Source organism: Ammospiza caudacuta, chromosome 14, assembly GCF_027887145.1.
Source record: "Ammospiza caudacuta isolate bAmmCau1 chromosome 14, bAmmCau1.pri, whole genome shotgun sequence".
NCBI classification, from domain to species: Eukaryota; Metazoa; Chordata; class Aves; order Passeriformes; family Passerellidae; genus Ammospiza; species Ammospiza caudacuta.
Window position 1 is genome coordinate 2,817,072 of NC_080606.1, and position 20,411 is coordinate 2,837,482.

At 42.7% G+C, this 20,411-nt stretch overlaps 1 protein-coding gene across 1 annotated transcript in view; it reads right to left on the minus strand.

Annotated features, from left to right (window-relative positions):
• Positions 1–608: 608 nt before the first annotated feature.
• ABCB7 (ATP binding cassette subfamily B member 7) overlaps positions 609–20,411 on the minus strand; it is a 37,609-nt gene continuing 17,806 nt past the window's right edge. The window contains exons 5-16 of the mRNA XM_058814030.1: positions 18,066–18,198; positions 16,563–16,831; positions 15,312–15,400; positions 14,422–14,509; positions 13,624–13,798; positions 12,086–12,243; positions 11,401–11,564; positions 11,120–11,249; positions 9,986–10,157; positions 6,348–6,451; positions 4,733–4,840; positions 609–2,163 (exon numbers count right to left, since the gene is read on the minus strand). Coding sequence (XP_058670013.1) covers positions 1,945–2,163; positions 4,733–4,840; positions 6,348–6,451; positions 9,986–10,157; positions 11,120–11,249; positions 11,401–11,564; positions 12,086–12,243; positions 13,624–13,798; positions 14,422–14,509; positions 15,312–15,400; positions 16,563–16,831; positions 18,066–18,198 — 1,809 coding nt within the window. The 3' untranslated portion in view covers positions 609–1,944. The remainder of the gene's footprint in view (positions 2,164–4,732; positions 4,841–6,347; positions 6,452–9,985; positions 10,158–11,119; positions 11,250–11,400; positions 11,565–12,085; positions 12,244–13,623; positions 13,799–14,421; positions 14,510–15,311; positions 15,401–16,562; positions 16,832–18,065; positions 18,199–20,411) is intronic.

Consider the following 20,411-nt stretch of genomic DNA (forward strand, 5'->3'; position numbering starts at 1 on the left):
GAACACAACAAAGGGCTTGTGGGAAAGGCAGGGACAGGGAGAGACCACTCAAATTACTGTCCTGGGCAAAACAGACTCCACTCAGGGGAAATTAACTTCATTTACTGCAAATTACAAGTGTGAGTTGGGTAATGAGAAAATGAAATAAAATCTTAAAACGCCTTCCTCCCATCCCTGCCTTCTTCCCAGGCTCAACTTCACTTCAGAATTCCCTTCCTCCTGGGGAATGGAGGCTGTGGTCAGTTCATCACGTTGTTCCTGCTGCTCCTTCCTCCTCCTCATTTTCTTCCCTTGCCCCAATGTGTTTTTCCCATGTGTCCTCTTGCCACAGGGTGCAGTCCTTCAGGGCAAGGCTGCTCCAGTGTGGGTCCCCCATGGGGTCACAGCAAACCTCCTGCACCACAGGCTCCTCCCTCCATGGCTTCTGCCAGGGGCCTGATCCAGGGTGGGCTTCCCCAGGGCCAGAGCCTCCTCTGGGAACATCCTCCTGCCTCCAGCATGGGCTCCTTCTCAGGCTGCAGGTGCATCCCTGCTCCATGCAGGGCTCCTGGTGCATCCCTGCTCCATCCAGGGCTCCTTCCCAGGCTCCTGGTGCATCCCTGCTCCATCCAGGGCTCCTGGTGCATCCCTGCTCCATCCAGGGCTCCTGGTGCATCCCTGCTCCATGCAGGGCTCCTTCCCAGGCTGCAGGTTCATCTCTGCTCCATCCAGGGCTCCTGGTGCATCTCTGCTCCATCCAGCTCTCCTTCCCAGGCTGCAGGTGCATCTCTGCTCCATAGTGGACCCCCATGGGCTGCAGGGAATCTCAGCTCCAGCTCCTGGAGCTCCTCCTGCCCCTCCTTCTTCCCTACCCAGTGTCTGCAGGGCTGCTCCTCTCCCATTTCCCACTCCTCTCTCTGGCTGCAGTTGCTCTTACACTTCCCAAATCTGTGATCCCAGCAGTGCATTGCCCTGTTGGTGATGTGCTCAGCCTTGGCTCTGCTGGACACAGGGGAAGCTTCTGGAAACTTCTCCCCCTGCAGCCCCCCCAAAACCTGACACACCCCCAGTGTCCTGCAGATCCCAAAGTCTGAGGTTTCCTCCCACTGGAGAAGTTCTGGCTGTTGAAATGAGGAGATTATTATAGCAATGCTGAAAGCATTATCCAGGTCATTTTCTCATACATTAATGAGATAATAGAAATTTATGGAAGTCTTTATTGAATCTTAATTGCTCCCTAAGACCATGACTGAACTAGAAAGAGCGACTTCATTCTGCTTTGACTACTACAGCAGATGGTGAGGATACACAATCCTGAACTCAGATTTGTTCATTTTTCACCTAAAAATGCTGTTAGTTTTCCTTTAGAATAATACCAATCCATTTCCTGATAGTGCAGTATGAAAGGTGCTTCTGAAAGGTGAGAGGGGTAATTCCAATATTTAGTTTGCTACTAGAAGTCTAATATTTTGTTGAGGCTGTACTTACTCTCTACAAGGAAGATTTTTAAACCAGAACACCACTGAAGAATTTAAAAGGCATCTTCCTCACTAGCAAATGAGTTCAAATTAGCCCAATTACAATTAAAACATGACGCATTTATCAACCATCAATGATGAGAAATAATGTAAATCAGGGACAAATCTGTTTACAATTTAATAATCCACATCAGGCAACTACCAGGAGAATTTATCAATGCCTAAAAATTGCCATAAATTACACCCTTGGTTGGGAAGTTTAAAGTTTTTGAAAAAAGCTCAGCTCTTGCAGATGCCACTGAATATTAGAGATTCCTAAAGATGCAAAAATAGAACTCCTTTGGTTGAAATTATGTCCCTCTGTGAAACTGTAAAATCCAAAAATTGCAAAATCCAGAAGTTTTTGAATGCTGACTTAAAAACAAGAGCTGTATTTCACTGTATTCTTGTGCATTTTTAACCTGCTATACAAGATCCAGGATCCTATTCAGCACGAACAGTTCCCACAGCCTTTCACACTGTTGATAATTTCTTCTTCTAGCTTCTTCCTTTCCTCCTCTTTGGACGTGTGGCTGGCTCTCTCCTCCCAGTCTGGCTGGTTGTGACTGTGGAGCACTTTGCTGCTCTGGGTGTGCCACATCTCATAGTAGAGATTGCTGGGGTTTGCCAGGAGCTCTGCGTGCCTGCCACGTTCTGCGACTTTACCCTGCAAAACAAGGGCAGGAAATCAGGAATCCACATTCCCAGATCTTTAGCAATAAACCAGCCTATGGACCAGAGTTTTACAGTATGGATTAGAGCAGGAATTCATGAGGAAGAGCTTGAAACAGCAAGGAAGGACTGACTGCACAGTGCACTCACTTGTGTGGGCACTGCCAGCTGAAAACAAGGAGCTGTGCCCTTCTCACACTGCACCTGCCTTTTGTCCATCTGGGCAAAATCTAAAACTCACAGCATGGAAAGCTTCCTATCTAAACTGCAGGAGTTATCTAAAGTTTCCTATCTAAACTGGAGGAGTTATCTAAAGTAAAGTTTCCTATCTAAACTGCAGAAATTATCTAAAGTAAATGTAGACCTCTATATGAGCAGCAAGGTGTTCAACTACTCCTGCAAAGGTGACATGAATGTACCAAAATAAACACAGATTTATCTTTGCTCAGTAACTAACACAGGGGAGGAAGCTAAAAGAGAGGAACAGACAGAGAGGGGTTTATATTAGACAAGCAATGCACATCTAAGGTCAAATCCTGAAAACAATTAGTGTAAACTGCTTTTATGGGTGCTCTGTAGCTTGTGTCACTGCAATCACCACCATGGAAATTGTGTGAGCAGTTCAGTTCTCTGGGCTGTTGTCAGAGCAGAGATGATTTATTGACTATCAGCATGGAAAGGAAGAGTTGGAGAGGAGAATCCCATGAGAACTCCAACCCTACAGAGAAATACCATCACTCTTCAAAAAACCAAACTAATTTTCTACTTTGAGAGACACATTCACTGACTTCAAATTAAACTGATACATTAATTCATTCTCCAGCTACTTTTCCTTCTCATTATACAGACAACTACATGGATTTGATATCAGTTCTGATCTACAATTAAATCTACCTCCTTGTGACATCTGCTGATGGACAAGCTGGGAAAGAATTTGTGTCTTGGCACTTCTATTAGTAGTTATGCCAGTAGAATCTGAACAAATATACATTTGATCAACAGAAGTGCAGAATTTACTTCAATTCTTTAAGTGATTCATTTGGAGTAGAGAGCAGGTTTTGAATTATGGCTTTTTTTAGTAACTCTTGACCAATCCTAAAAATGGAACTTCTCTGCTCAGCTCCACAGCATCAGGATCTGTATCATTACTCCAACATTTACTCAGCCAGGAATGATTCTGATTTTACCTCAGCAAAGGTGCTGGAATTGTGATTCCCTGATTACCATTGCTAAGCAAAAGCAGCCACAATCACCCTGTGTCATCCCTGCTCCTGAGCCTGACTTCCCTGGCTGCTCACACCTCAATCCTGCTGGATGGCAGAGGCACAGGCAGTGCTGCCTCCCTCATCCACAATTCCATCCTTCAGCAAAGGAAGCACCCTGGCTCCCTCACAGTTCGAGGCTGTGCTTTTATTTTTAATTTAACAGTTACACTACAACACAAAACACGCTCTCAGTAAGCTGTGAAAAATTGCATGGAAAACAAAAAGCTGCCAATTGCCTTGTGACACGTTACAAAATGTTTGTGAGATGTTTTAACGTGCACTTGTAGGAAGGATACACCTTAGGAGAGGCTTTTTCAGCAAAAGCTGAAAAAACAAAGCAGATCAAAAACAACTAAAAACTCCATGGAGCACTGCAAGTGATTTATTCCACTACTTCATCCTTTTCAGATTCATATAAAGTTGAGTTTTGTGTAGCAAATGTCACTATTTCACAAAGATATGGTTCTAATTGTCCCTGAAGTCATTGAATATAGTGTAAGAATAATTTATTTGCTTTTAGATGTGTATTTTAAGTCACTAAAGACACCTAGGAGCACAAGCTTATAAATAGCAACTGATAAAAATGCATGCAGAGATAAATTTAACATCTATTATCAGCAGATCAGAGCACTGTACTTTCAGCATTATCAGTTAAAAGAATAATTATGAAGTTATCTTAAGGACATTTGTTTATTTTAAATCTCTTGCCAGATACAGATAATAGAGAAAAAATGGACTTTGGGTGAGTATGAGGTAACAGCTGAATGCTGATATTAGGGAATCAAATGTTGAGACATGTTGGTTTTTTCTTAGGAAAAAAGCCTACAGAAAGGGAACAATCACACTTTTCTACAGGTACAACAGAGAATGGTGCTCAGATTTTAAACATAACGAGGCTGAACAATCCTGCAATAGTTCTATCTGCATGGAAACAGAACACACTGTCCTCTCTCCTTCCACTGAGAGGAAAAATGGATGTATGTGAAAAACAGACCCTGAGCAATGAGAGTGAAGCATAAATTGGGGGAACACATTAGGAAACTTCAGATGACAGAAGCATGCAAAAAATTAGATTAAAAACATGCAACAGTAAGGCATAAAAATAACAACATAGAAGGCAGTCACACATGCCAAGCTTGGGTTGGAATTTTCAAACATGCTTCATTTCCAAAGAAAAAACTTCCAGCAGCTTGGTGGGAGTGAATTACAATTCAAACACAATTCAAACTGGACACAGAGGGGCCCTAAAGCAAAGCCTGCCATGGTGTGAATATCCCACAGCACCAGGTGAGCCCTCACCTGATCCAGCACGATGATCTCATCTGCATCCACCACCGTGGACAACCTGTGCGCAATGAAAATCGACGTCCGGTGCTTCACCATGTCCCTCATGGCTTTCAGAATGTTCTGCAAGAGTGGAACAGACACAAACACTTACACACTCCTGAGTGAGATGAGGAGAGATAAAATGCTCCTGGAAATATGCAAATTACTGTAAATAAGTTTTGAAAATCATCTCTGGTACTGCTACAGCTTCCCAATAACAAACAGCCATGCGTATGTACAGGAGAAACAGAAGAGTCCCAAACATGAAATATCTGTGGTTTTGCTAAAGCCTCAAACTGAAAAAAAACCTTGCATTCACAGAAAAACACAGCTATCCCCAGGGACACAGGAAGAGAAGTGTCACTTCATTTCAGGAAAAAACTTCCCCATGGAGCCATGCTACACAAGAAGCAAACAGCAGTAAAAGCATCTGAAAATAAGAACTCCTCATGGTTGTAATATTAATGCTTTCCCATGATTGTTAAAGGAAAAAATCCCTCTCAGTATTATGCTAATGTGGAACAAAGGCAGAGCAATTCTGGGAATTATCCATCCATCCATCCATCCATCCATCCATCCATCCATCCATCCATCCATCCATCCATCCATCCACCCATCCATCCATCGTTTCCTTTGTGAGCTCTATGGCACCTTCCAAACCACACCCTCCCTCTGCAAGGAGCACTGATGGGGAATTTGTGCCCTCACTACCATAAGTGAAGTGTCCACTTTATTTCTCTGAAAATTTTTGTCAGAAAACATTTCCATTTCCAGGCACACTCTTGTGGAAAAGCCTCATTTTCATTTGCTGTCTTCCAAGTGCATTTCTACACTGAAACTTTCTGCTTTGCTTATGACTTTTGCACAGATACACCAAAACAAGAGAGGAAAAATGTGAGAACTCAGTGTGATGTGGACATTTCTGGCCCATGAGGAAGCTGTGCTACATTTCAGAGCTGTGCTATATGGAGTTCATCCTCTGGATTCTTTGCATCTGGAAAATGAAAGTAATTTAGTGATTACAGGTCAATAAATTCACTTAATCTGCATAAGTGAACAGAGCCATAGCTTAGCTCATTTTTGATGACATCAGTTTGGGAAATTACTGCTGGTGCTGAGAGTTTTGTGCTTAAACAAAGATGATGTTATGAAGGCTGATGCAGCTCCTGTCATAGTGCCACCACATTCATGTCACAGCTCCTCCTGTGGAATGGGCACAAATGAACAGCAGCACTGCAGGTCACACCTGCATCTGTACAACGAACCAGGGGGGCTTGTCCTGCATTAGATCTCAATTATTTAGAGGGATTTTTTCATGGCTACCTGCACCAGCTTCAAGGGATAAATGTGTCAAGAGTGGAAACAGAAAATATCCCAGAGACAGCTGATATCCCTCACTCTCTCCAGACAGATGGACTGAGCTTCTCTGCTCCACATTTTAGAACAACAGCTTCAACACAGCATGTCTTAATAGTACTGAGAAAACACTTGAAAAAACCCAGAATTCTGAGAGGAAAAGAACAAGGAAAAGCATCAGAATCAAACATCGTGGTATCACCTAAATTCTAGATTTTTTATCCCAATTTACCTCTTCTGTAATTGAATCTAAAGATGATGTGGCTTCATCATAGAGAAAAATAAGTGGCTCCTTTAACATTGCTCTGGCAATTGCAACTCTTTGCTTTTCTCCTCCTGAATGAGGGGGAAAGAGGAAAAAAAAGAAAAAAGATTAAGTTACAATTGTGATAGTCTAAATTCAACAGCAGACATGATTTTGAAGGGTTGGTTGTTGGGTTTTTTCTCCTTTTTTAATAGACATCAGAGTCACTGCTGACAAATGTCTGACGTGTTACATAAGTAGCACACAAGTTCCTGCTCCCTGGTAAATTTAGTGATTCAAGATTGCTCATCCTTTTGGAAAAGGACAGAGAACTATTTTGTATCTGCTCCAAGGCAAGAGTCTGACACAGGTGAGTAACAATGCTGTACAGTTACTCACTCTGTACACCTGGGAGTAGGAGCCCATTCACCTGGCCTAAGATCTGCTCCATCCAGTAACTCTGCACACACAAATCCAGTTTTCTCTCAACACTGCTCTGTCCACACCTGCTGTATTGGATTTCAGGCATTTTGCTCATACATTGTGTCTTTCAGGTCTGTCCTTGACATTCATCCAACTTCCCACCCCATAATGGCAAATTTCACTCAAGAACAGTTAATATTGTACTGCAAACCACCATCAGCCTGCAATCTACAGCCTGCTGGTTTCTGCTATAACCCAATTTCAGACTAGTTTCCTTCCTAAACAATTCTTACAGCCAACATCTACTCAAGAATAACTCAGGGCAACTTTTACAGACAGGAAAACAGGTGCATTTGAGAACTTAAAATCTGCTAAACATTTGGTATGCGACGCAAACACGTCACATTTGTGCACTTGTCCTCCTTTGTTTTATGCAAGACTTCAAAACATTCCATTTAATACCATTATACTCTTGTTAATGTTCCACTCCTATCAGGAGAGAACATGCTTTCATAAACCATTTAAAAGGCTGGTGGTAATGCTGCAGTTCACATTTTAAACTGTCTTTGGCAGAATTGAGGAGCAATTAGAACTGTATGATTTACTCAGTCTGTTTTAGTGTGTTCTCCCTCCCTCCCCTCCCTCCCTCCCTTGTACAGCATCTTCAAAACTCACAGCTTGACAATATCCATGTTTGAAAGACATATTTCAGTACCCAGATCCCCCATATTTTCAGGGAATGTTGTTCCCCATTCACACCCAGGGCAGCAGCACAGAAATTGTTCCATTCACAGAGTCAGGGATTTGCAGCTCTGCCTCTTACACATCTATCAGCCAACACTGATGTGGGTTCTAATTGGAACAACCCAAACAACTTGTTTTTCACTCTTTACTCTTGATGAATCAATCCTTGAGAACAGTAAGAACTGCACAAAATGCTACATCACCACTTAAATTGGCAAATCTGTCACTGCAGCTAAAATCTTGTTTTTCCATTGTGCACATAAACCCCTGGATTTTAAAGAGAATCACTTGAATTCACACACCTTTTACTCACCCTATTCCTGCCACAAAGTAACAGAACAAAGCAGGACTTTGTGTTCTCCTTGAGGAAGCCTCACCTAACTTAAAAAAAACCCCACAAACTGATTCTGAAATGAATCAATACATATCTTTATAAGAATTTAGGGAGCCAATCTACTATTGAGAGAACTATAGATTGCAATTAGCAGTAGCATTTTACAGAGCACTGAAGGAACTCAGAGCTTTCCATTTGATATCTCCAGTCCTTTGCACAATGACACCAGTTCTGAGAGCACTGGCCTGAGACTCCTGTACCCTGGCTGCACACATTCCTGAAGCTTCTTTACCACTGGTATTTGTCAATATTCACCTAATTGTTGAAAATAAGAAACTGAAGCTGTTCTTTCAGTGGCAGATGCTTAGAGCTCAAAAGAATTCCATTTTCTTTCTCCTGGGTATTTTACATATTCTTTCTTCTTTAAATACAAACAAAGCAGTAAAAGAACACAATTCCCTTACCTTTCTCAACACCACCTTTGTGGGAGCACTGGCAGGTGGGTGCTTATGACCATCCCAGTGGCAGCACAAACTGAAGGATGGAGGAAAGGCAGAACCATTTTCTGAAAGGCTCTGTTACAGGAGTCACGAGGTCAGAAGGAAACTCCAGCACACCCCCACACAATGCTCCAGACTCAGAAAGGGACACAGAATCATGCAGGTTGGAAAGGCCCCACAAGACCATGGAGAGCCCAACTGTTCCCCCAGCCACCACTGACCCATGTCCTCAAGTGCCACATCCACACAGCTGTTTAATCCCTCCAGGCATGAGGAGTCCACCACTGCCCTGAGAACCCTGATCAAACCTTTGGGTGAAGAAATTTCTCCTAAAATCCAATCTAAACCTCAACATAAGGTTAAGGCATGGAGCAACCAGGTCTAGTGAAAGATGCCCCTGCTCACAGCAGGAGGGTTGGTTTAGATGAATTTTAGAAGATTCCCTCCAAATGAAACCATTCTATTCTTCTATCAACACCAAGACATTTCAAACCTATTGTCAGTCAAATCCTCTTTCCAGCAATTATAAGTGTGGGGAGACAGGCAGCACAAGACAAATCTTTCATTGTTAGCACGATTCTCTTCAGTTCTGCCAGTACCTATTTAGCACCTTCTATTCCCTCACCCAGATCTGTGCTTCACATACTTTATTTCTCTTTTAGGTCTCTGCATAATCCCCTTCTGCAGCATGCACACTTTCTCCTGCACTCACGTTCTGGGTACAGCCTGCACCCTCTGACCCCCTTTTTCAAAAGCACCAGGACTGACTGCAGCAGCTGCAGAGAAAGAAATCCCCCTCAGAACTGTCTCTGCAACAGGCAGCACCTCTGTCTGCACCCACTGCATCCCTCAAAACACACAGAGTTCCCAATTCTAGTCCACTACCCAAACAGATCATGAGAAAAATAATTTTTACTTAAATGCACTGCCAGCCTCACTTACAACCTCATTTAACAGTATCCCCTGAAAACACATTCCTTTGAACATCTTGCAGACTACAGCTGCCTTAAAATGTACATATTCATATTAATATTCAGCCTTACAGGTAGTTATTTTGGGCTCCTCTCTACAAGGACATGAAGGGGCTGGAGAGTGTCCAGAGAAGGGAATGGAGCTGGGGAAGGGTCTGGAACATAAGTCCCATGAGGAGCAGCTGAGGGAGCTGAGAAGGGGCTCACTCAGCCTGGAGAAAAAGAGGCTCAGGTGGGACCTTCTTGCTCTGCACAGCTCCTGACAGGAGGGGACAGCTGGAGGGGTTGGGCTGTGCTCCCAGGGAACAGGGACAGGAGGAGAGGGAACAGCCTCAGGCTGGGACAGGAGATGTTTAGGCTAGATGATAGGAAAGATTTCTTCACTGAAGGGTCATGCATTGCATCAGGCTGCCCAGGGCAGTGGTGGAGTCACCATCCCTAGAAGTGTTCCAAAAAGGAATGGATGTGGCACTTGGGGATGCAGTTTAATGAGCATGGTAGGATTTACCCAGAGGTTGGACTTGATCTTGTAGATCCTCTCCCACCTTAATGATTCTGTGTTATAAACTAAATAAACTAAAACCAAACCTGAGGACTAAACTCTGAAGGAAACTTTGAGGCAGCAAAAGGGATACAAAGAAGCTGGGAGCCCACCTGAGAGTTTGAGTCCTCGCTCCCCAACCTGGGTGTTGTAGCCATTGGGCATCCTCAGGATGGCATCATGGATCCCTGCCAGCTTGGCCACTGCATACACCTCCTCTGCTGTGGCCTCTGTGTTGCCATAGAGCAGGTTGTAGTAGATGGTGTTGTGGAAGAGAACAGCATCCTGCATTGGTGGGAAGAAGAAATTATGAACATCAGCTTCAGAACTGTCCCCTAAATCAGCCTTGCTGGGTTCAGGGTGTCCCCAGCAGGCTGCAGGGTCCAGATAGCACAGTCCTTTATGGGACAGACTGAGTTCCCAAGCAGCTCTCAGCCACAGGCAACCTTAGCAAGCTTCAGTGATATCAGCTCTTTGTGATTTCAGCTCTTTGTGATTTCAGCTCTTTGTGATTCCAGCCCTTCAGCCTGCTAGGTGCCCAGGCAGGCAGACACAGGGAGAGAGAGAAGGCTGTGTGGGGTTCCACAGTGATGTCTTTATTGATTCTTCTGAGAAGGGTTCCAGTGACAGCTCTTCCACTAGAACCAGGCTAAACCAGCCCTTTTTATAGGGTACAGGGGATCAGAAATGGAGAGATAAGCAGGGGTCCAAAGGTGGAACAGGGTCTTTGTAGCCCATTCACCATGGCTTGGCATTTCCTATCTTTAGAATTCTGCACACCATGGGGCCCTTGCAAAACCAGGGCATGCTACAGTCCCCAGCCCGTGAAAGAATCAACACAGAATGGTTTTTATTTTTCTTTACACAGCCTGAAGGTAAAAGTGTTTGGGGACATTTCTTTTCCCAAAAAAAGGATTATTATATTTTGTCCTAAATATGTATGTCATGCATAGTTTCACCACTTTGCTAACTCATTATGGGTGGTAATCAACTATAAAGCTAAATCACTTAAAGCTGGAGGCAGCTTCTCATGGGGAGGCTTAAACACATTTCAGAAATTGGATCTATATGATGATGCATATAAAAACATAATATTTCCTGGGGGAAAAATGTCTAGTTCCTTTGAAAGTCACCATGCAACACCACTGCATTAGGAGTGGCCTTCACTGAACAGTGCCAGACACTGAGAATCACTATTAGAATTACTGTTCCAATGGAGTGTCTGGGGAGAAGGAAACATGGAATACCTGAGGCACAACTCCTATTGCCTTTCTCAGACTTTCCAAACTGACATCTTGGATGTTCTGTCCACCAATATAAATGTTTCCTTTCTGAGGTTCATAGAAACGAAATAATAACCTCACAATGGTGCTTTTCCTGGAATTGAAAAGAATTGAAGTTAATGTTACATCCTGGTTGCCATTTACAATCTCCAATGATGTACAAACAACAAAAAGCAAACACAAGCAGCACCACATTTAAGAAACTAAATTCTGCATTGATTGGCATATTTAGTCCATTTACCCACCCTGACCCACTACCTCCTACAATGGCCACTTTCTTTCCTGCAGGGACTTCAAAGGACACTCCAGCAAGGACTTTCTGCCCCTTCAGGTATTCAAAATGCACATTGTCAAAGGCAATGGAAGCAGTCTGGGGGGTGATCTGCAGGGGTGGAGCCAGCTCTTTATCCTATGAAAAGAAGAATTCCACTTTATCTGCTGCCCAGAAATTATCTCCAACACTTCAACAAGCTCGACAGTCCGTTTCCCACCTCAGAAAAAGACAAACAGACACTCCAGCTCAGATATGTGGAAAATAATCATAATTTGCTGCACAAGTGACATTGGTTTGCTCCTCCTTTTCCCCAAAGGAGGTAAAAATTCCTGCTGTAAACACTCTGCCTCATAACTTCTTTTGCAATATATTCTGCATCATTAATTACCAATAAAAATTCAAGCACGAGGCATGAATACTTAAATAAAGAAGTCTCAATACAAACACAGCTTCCATGAAGCAATTTTTGCTTCTCTGCAAGAAAAAGAAAATTAACTTATTGCAGTAACTGCACTTAAGAAGAGGCAGAACAGCAACCTCACACACAACAACTCTTTCATGAATAGAAATTAAACCTGGAAGATGAGAACATGGTAAAATGATGGCATTGCCCTGTTAAATGCCCAGATACTTCAGGGAAATAAGTTACTACTTACTTTGATTTTGGTATCTACACTGAGAAGTGTAAACAAGGTATTCATATCTATCAGTGCTTGTCTTGTCTCTCTGTACACTGTTCCCAGGAAGTTCAGGGGCAGAGAAAGCTGGAACAGCAATCCATTCACCATTACCAGATCTCCAACAGAAAGGCTGCCTTAAGACAAAAGGGGTGTGAGAGAATAAGGAGACTTGAAGGGTTTTCCTTTTAGGATGCACCAAAAGAATTGATCAAGTCCATCAAACCTAATTTCTTTTATCTCATTTCTAAACCCAGATTTTTAAATAACAAACAAAACCACAGAATCCATTCTCAGATTTTATATAGGGGTGCCTGAGAAGAATGGCAATGTTTGTGTGGATTTCACTTTAAAAAGATGTAATAGCACTGGCAAATAAGGCAAGCAGCACATACAACATCAGACTGTAAAATCCACAGAGAGGCCTAAGGAAGTTAAAAGGGAAGGAAATAATATATGGAAGCACAAATCAGGAAAGACAATCTTAAGTACAATTACAGACAAATGCAAATGATAGATTCTGTCATGATCAAGAGAGAGCTTTCTCCCTGCATGTACCACAGAGCTGCTGAAACACACTGAGCAGCTCTGGGCAGCTCTTATCAAACAGGCTGATCAAGGGAAAGCTCAGGATGTCACAGCAGCTAAAGGTAAGTGGCAGGTCAGTTCAGCTGAAACAGGCCCAGAAAGATGATTTAAAGCCATATGTCTACCATCCTGCTTCAAGCTATTCTAAATCTTGCTAAGAACAGCTATAAACTGCACCTACTGACTGATCTCTTCAGTGTAACCCTTCCCTGGCCTGGCATCTTTAAAAAGCGCAAAGCAGATGCAAGGGAGAGCACATGGTATAAAGGTCTGCCCTTCAAACACTTCTGGATGCTAACAGTCTTTAAAGCATCATTATTTTTACTCTAAAACCACCTTGCTTTAGCAGAGCTTCATCCCAATTCTGTATTTGAAGCTTGCTAATCTGTCTTGCTAATCAAGCAGGCTTTATTTTATGTAGTAAATTAGACAAGTGCAGAACAGATGGAAGCAATTCTTTCCTTCTTAATGGAAGGAAAGTGAATTATTGGTAACAAAAATACTGGAGACAAAGCACAGGGGTATACATACATGGAGTCTTGCCAAAATGGGAAGGGAGAAGGGCAAAAAGAAAGGATCTTTGTACAATGTCCACAGAAATATTTTTATCTATAGAAGTGCCTTTCAAAAACCTTTAAGAGAAATTTCCTAAAGTGACATTTTCTTGGGATCTTTCTTTAACTGCTAAACTTTTATAATGCTTTTGATAAAATCATAGTATGATTGAGCCATTGAGAGAGAGATAAAATGGAATTAATAATACTCCAAGAAGCAGAAATATATAGACAAAACTTAAGCAAAAAACTCTCAACCAAAAACTCTCAAAATGAACTATCACATCAACCCTCTGTTAATGAAGACTAACACCTCTGTTGTGGATGAACTGAGGTAAAAGAGACTCATTTCAGGCTTACAGACAGGTGAGTTACCTGCAATAATGCCCTGGCTGGCGAGCACCATGATGGCTGTTAAACCCACACTAAATATGGCACTCTGGCCAAAGTTGAGGAGAGCTAAAGTGGAGGTAGTCTTCAGGGAGGCTCTCTCATAGGTCTTCAGGAACTCATCATACCGTTGGGCTTCGTATTTTTCATTATTGAAATACTACAATATAAACAAAAATGGGAAATGTGACAGTACAAACATGTTGGAGTGTTAAAGTGGCTGTAAAATCCAGCATGAACAGAGTGCAGTGACACACACACAGCTCCTCTCTAACAGCTGAAGGAAAGAATCACAGAATATCTTGAGCTGGAAGGAACCCACAAGGATCATGCAGCCCAGCTCCTGCACAGACACACCAATAATCCCACCCTGTGCCTGACAGAGCTGTCTGAACACTCCTGGAGCCCTGGCAGCCCCAGGGCCATGCCCATTCCCTGGGAGCCTGCTCAGTGCCCACCATCCTCTGGGTGAAGAACCTTCCCCCAGTACCCAACCTAAACCTCCTCTTCAAGACTAAGTTTACTCTCTGCAGAAATTGATGGTCAAGGTGATTCAGCCATGAAAGAAACTTCTCATTCTTTATTAACAAAGAGATTTTTTCCACCCCCACTAACAACCTTCCTGCTACTCTGTCAGTGCCACGCACTCCTCTTCAAATGAATACTGCTTAAAAATATGCTATTGCTCCAAATATGCAGCCCTTTAAAGATGAATCTTATGACTCACTTCCCTAAGGCTGACAGAAGCAAGACAAAGAGCCTGGTAGTAAAGACTGGCCTTACCTTCACAGTCTCATAATTCAGGAGCGAGTCAATGGCAGCGTTACCGGCATCGTTGTCAGCTTTGTTCATTTCTATCCGAAACTTTGTCCTGGGAAAGGAAAGGAAGGCTTCACCCATCACTGATGCTTTTATTTTAGCTTTTATATTTTTCAAACCCTGTACTGCATTAGTGTATAACTCTAAATTCCTTATAGAGTGTCAGTTAACTGTCTTCTCATTTTGGTCAGACTAAACAGTTCCTCTAGGCCTGAGATTCAAGGATACTCTATTGCCTCAGCCTCTAAAAGTGAATTGTGGGGTAGCAAACTGGGGGAATGTAAGGGGACACAGCATGGGTAAATGAAGGTGGTATAGAATGTAATCTTACCCCCTAAAGAGGTGCAGCTGGACCAATTACTAAAGATTAGGAGCAGGCCTGATGTTAACAGGCCACACCTGCAGCCAATAAGAACAGTGCTATAAAAGAGTGGATTGGTGGCAGCTGGAGTCAGTTGGCTGCTGTGAGGACCAGCAAGAGTCAGTGCCTAGAGGAGCTGCCTATGAGCAACACTGAGGAGGTACAAAACTCTTGAGTAAGGAGACAACAATGTGAAACCTTTGCTATATAACAACAACAGGGGAATATGACTTCACTGCCCGAAGCTGGAATTGGAGGATTAACCCCTGATATGTAAATGGACCAAACTTATAATTGTCTGAAAAACTCATGACCATCATCCATCCTGCGTGTGTCCTTGGTGGTTTCTGCACTGCCCAAGGTGAATCCATTGAAGGCCTTTAATAAATTCCCACTTTATTCTCTTAATCCTAATATCTCTTATTCTTAATTCCAGGCAGCCACTGAAGGCACCATCCCAAGCTGAGGAAGATGAGGGCAGGGCCTGCCTTACCTCCACTGTGTGATTCCTATGGTGAACGCCGCGTAGGCTCCCAGGGTCCCCAGAGTGACCAAAGCAAACTCAGCACCACATTTGTAATACTGCAAGATTTCAAATCAAATAATAATAAAAAAAGAATCATTATTGTTTTCAAAACTTCACTGATGTCTCCAGCTAGGCTACTCTAATTTTAAGACAAGAAATGATGGTCCCTCCCAACACAATCCCTGCTCTGAACAGCTTAAGGCTAAATAAAGGCTTAAACTCAAAAGGAAAGCAGCAAGAAGGATTTAGATGAAAAGATTGCAGGCAATAACCAAGAGCTAGTGTATATAATACTGCAAAGTTATTTTTCAAATTATAAAACATATAAATGCTGCTGATGCTTGTGCTGTTTTCACAAATAAGTATTTGTTTCTATGCTTTTTCAGATTTTGAAAGAAAGCTGGACTGTAGAAGAAGAAATAAATGGCCTTGCAAAACAACTTAGGAAGCATTTTCTGTACTTCAGGGCACATCAGGAGAGAAAAGCCCTAAGGAGGGTTGGCTGACAGCCAGCCTGGTCTGCAATTTCCACTGGTTAGAAAATGGAACCCAACAGGCATTTCACTGTTCCATTCAAACTTGATTAAGTCTTTCCAAAAAGGCCAATAAACAGAACAAGATTCTTGTTTTTAATTTAAACCAAGATACATAACCATGATTCAGATTTTTGCACCCAAATAACACCCAAAGATCCTGACTTCAAAGACAGAATGTGTGATTTATTTTGTAGAAGTTTAAATTTCAGGGCATTAAGCTTAAAACCTGCCAGGAGAAGCCTGTTTTCCAAAAGCTCATTTTCACTTTTAAGTTCTGGATAAGTCCAGATCAGTATTCAGGAAAGAGCCAATAATCACTCCCTCCTCTGTTCTGAATACACTGAACCACAACATTTTTATTCTGCTTCCTCACTAGTCACCTGGGTATATTTGACACTTGTGTGCACAGTTTACTTTTCTGATTTCATTTTTCCAACAATTCTGAAGAAAAACATTAAAAACTGTCCACATAAATGCAACTGGCTGAAGAGAGGCTTTAAATGTGAAAACCACTTCAAATAAGCTTACTTAAAACACCAGATATTTGAACACTATAGGTTGCTTTGCTCTCTTTTGAAGTAGCTGCTTTCACATTGTAAATTCAATTATTATTATTATAATTAGTAGAATTTGGTAAGAGCATTATTCCTAAATGAGACAATTCCAACTAAAGCACACTTACCAGAATTCCACTGACCAGAGCCACCTCAAACATTGTGGGGCCCAGGTTAAACACTAAAGCACTGAGAACAAAGCTGATGCCCCTGGTGCCCCTGTCAATGGTTTTTGACAGAGCTCCTGTTTGCCTGCTCAGATGGAAGGCCAGGTCCAGGTTGTGAAGGTGCAGGAAAACATTCTTGGCAATCCTCCTGATGGAATTTTGAGCTACCTTCCCAAACACTGCATTTCTTGCTTCATTAAATAATGCTGCCCCAGCTCTTGAGATACCATCTAAAAAGGAATGAAAAAGTTTACAAAATGAAAATAATTATATTTTCAACTTCCCTTCATGCATGAAATTACACTAGACTCATTCTTTATATATTTTCAACAATTTTAGTTCAAAGGTAATTTATACTTAATTGGCCCAAGCTTTATGCAATTTTTCATTTATAAACCATTGTGCACACATTTAAATCAGTTTCTTTTTATAGCTGGTTATAAGAAAGGGCAGGATTTATAATCAAGAATAGTTTCTATAAGCATTATTTCATTTTTTAATTGGAATACCAGAAGCAAGGTCAGAGAATATTAGGAATAGACATCAACACAGTGTAACAATGAAATTGTTACAACACTCTGAGGGCTGGAGCTCCTCTGCTCTGGGGGCTCTGGCAGAGCTGGGGGTGCTCACCTGGAGAGGAGAAGCTCCAGGGAGAGCTCAGAGCCCTTTCAGCACCTGAAGGGGCTCCAGGAGTGAGACTGGGGACAAGGATGGAGGGACAGGACACAGGGAATGGCTCCCACTGCCACAGGGCAGGGATGGATGGGAGATTGGGAATTGGGAATTGTTCCCTGGCAGGGTGGGCAGGCCCTGGCACAGGGTGCCCAGAGAAGCTGGGGCAGCCCCTGGATCCCTGAAGTGTCCAGGGTTGGTTGGAGCAGCCTGGGATGGTGGGAGGTGTCCCTGCCCAAGGAATCTTAAAATCCCTTCCTACCCAAACTTGGCTTTAAACTGAAAGGGAGTAGGTTTACATTTGGTATTGGGAAAAAACTGATCCCTGGGAGGGTGGGCAGGCCCTGGCTCTGGGTGCCCAGAGCAGCTGGGGCTGCCCCTGGATCCCTGAAATGTCCAAGGTCAGGGCAGACAGGGCTCGGAGCACAGCTTGTGCCCTTGGACACATAGAACAGCTCCCACTGCCAGAGGGCAGGGATGGATGGGATATTGGGAATTAGGAAGGGTGGGCAGGCCCTGGCACAGGTGCCCAGAGCAGCTGGGGCTGCCCCTGGATCCCTGGCAGTGCCCAAAGCCAGGCTGGACACGGGCTTGGAGCACCCTGGGACAGTGGAAGGTGTCCCTGCCCACAGATGACCTTGAAGGTCCCTTCCAGCCCAAACCCCTCTGTGATTCTGTGATTCACAAGCAGCTGTGATGGCCAGCAGAGCAACGGGCAGGAGCTCTGCTGAACCCCTCCCTCCCTCCCTGCAGCCCCTGAGGTCCCAGGCAGGGTCTGGAGGCACTCACAGCCCACGAGGACAGCAGTGGCCAGGGTGGCCGCGGTGCTCGGGGCATCGCCGAGGTTGAGCACGTTCCCAGACACCTCGTTCAGGCTGTCCACTGCAAACTTGAACATGAAGGGAACCAGAATATTCATGGCCTGAAAGCAGGAGCACACCAGTTAGACCATTTGCATTAAAACATCTCTGCAGCATGACTATTATTGTCTGAAATTGCTCTGCTGTTATATTTAGTCCTTGAGCACTTAGTGCGGGTGAGTTTGCTCTTTACTTCAAGCAGGATGTTAAACCCTTGCTGCTGGCACTGCAGGGTTACTTTGTCTCTCTCACTGTCTTCTTTTAAATATGGATTTCTGTCCTCAACAAACCACACTGCAAAGGCCCTGGAAGTGAGCTGAGCTCTCAGGACAGCATGGCAAGCCCAGGAAATGAATCAAGCAGCAGCCACTGCATGGCACACACAGTGCTACTAAATTGTGCCATCATTTGGAGCTGTTTGCTCTTTGTGGTGCTGGCAGTATTCAGTGTGAAGAAGCTCAGTTCCACAGGAAACACTCACCTGCACTTTGCTAACACTGGGTCACTGGCATGGATTCAACCAAAGCTCCAAGGAAGTCAAAGAAAATAAACCAACCCCTCCTTTGTCTCTGTTAATACTCCCCTAAAATTTAAATAATGCTTCTCATTTGCAACATCACTCCAAATATTATAAACCCTGGGGTTTGGCACAGCAGCACAAAAGATTGTCTGTACAGTCCATAAGACACTACAAATTACTGTACAAATATTAGTTTTCAAACAAAAAGTCACATCCACCACCTATCACCCAGTGTGCCCCTCTAGATGTGAAACCCCAAACAGATGGATATGTAAACACATCAACTTTAGCAGTTTTCTATTTGCACAACTGCAGCACAAGAAAAAATGGAAAATCTCACAGAAAACCTAAAATTCCTTGTTAATGTACCATTGTTACATTGCTCACTTATACCAACAAGAAAGGCAATTTACAAACAAACTTCATAAAATTAATACAATTTCTTAATTCAAACTGCTCCTAACTGTTGAGATTTGAAAATAAGGACACAACTTTTTTAGCAGTTGAACAAGTAAGTTATGACCTACAATCTTACAATCACAGCAGATGTTAAAATACTTTACAGCAAGTTGAGTTAGCTTAAGGTTGGGCTTTTTTTTAGTATTTGGAAAAAACTTGTGAGGAGATGACAAATAATTTTACATGAGAAGAAACAAGAAACAGAAACCAGATTGATACAGATATTTCAGCTCTCTCCACCAAATGTTTTGGATACCCACTTAGATCTCAATTGTATTTAGGGACATCTGTCAGAGCTGAAAGCCCAGGGAAAAAAACTGTAGATAAATTGGATAAAACCAGATTTTGAGACAAAAGAGTGATAAAGTCATTCTTAAGTTCAGTCCAAATTCAAGGGGGAAGACAGAGTTCCAGAAGTTCTAATGACTGTCCCAGGATCCAATATTTCCAGTTTTACAAGTTATGGCAAATAGTGGAAGGTATAAACTTCACCAAGCAGAGTAACTGGGTTTTGAAAATATTTTTGTAAACTACAGATTTAAAGAATATAATGTAAATTAATTTTTTGAATCTGTGCTGTTAGTTTTTTCAGACAGTGTTTTAGGCTAAAGATTTAAATGCAAATGAGGAAGGAATTAATTTTCTCCTCTTCCCCCATGTGTTCCCTATGAAATACATTATAAAAAAACACATCAAAATTCTCAACACAGCGTGATTTAGGTAACTCTGAGAGTAGATACATGAGATCTGAGGGCACCTGGGTGAGGTTAGTGCTGGTTTGTTAGTAACTGAAAAGAGAAAGCAGCTGAAAGATCAGGTGTTACACCAAGCATTTCTCTGAAACTTGTCCAGAGCAGCCTGAGAGTCCTCCAGCCACAGCTGCCCTCTAACAGATGGGAATTGTGGAAATCTCAAATCCCTTCCCCAGTACAACCAAACAACTCCACTTTGCCTTCAGAGATACTGAAACTCCATTCTGGGGTGGCATTTTGTTCTTGATAAAGATGAATCTACTGCCATGTTTGTTCCAGTGACAACCAACATGACAAAGTGCAGGTTTTCCTGGGAGACACCTCTCAGGAGAAAATAAGAATATTGCCATGCAGATGGTCCTCATTTGCTGCAGATTCTCACAAATCTCTCTGCAGAGATTTTATTCCTCACTAGACTGTGCTACACTACAGGTAGTTTTGAAATAGAACCACAGATATATTTAAAGTCCATTTAAAGAAAAGAGATGAATTCTTTAAACTGCTGTTCTCCACTCACAATTAATTTAACTGGTAACAGCCTACA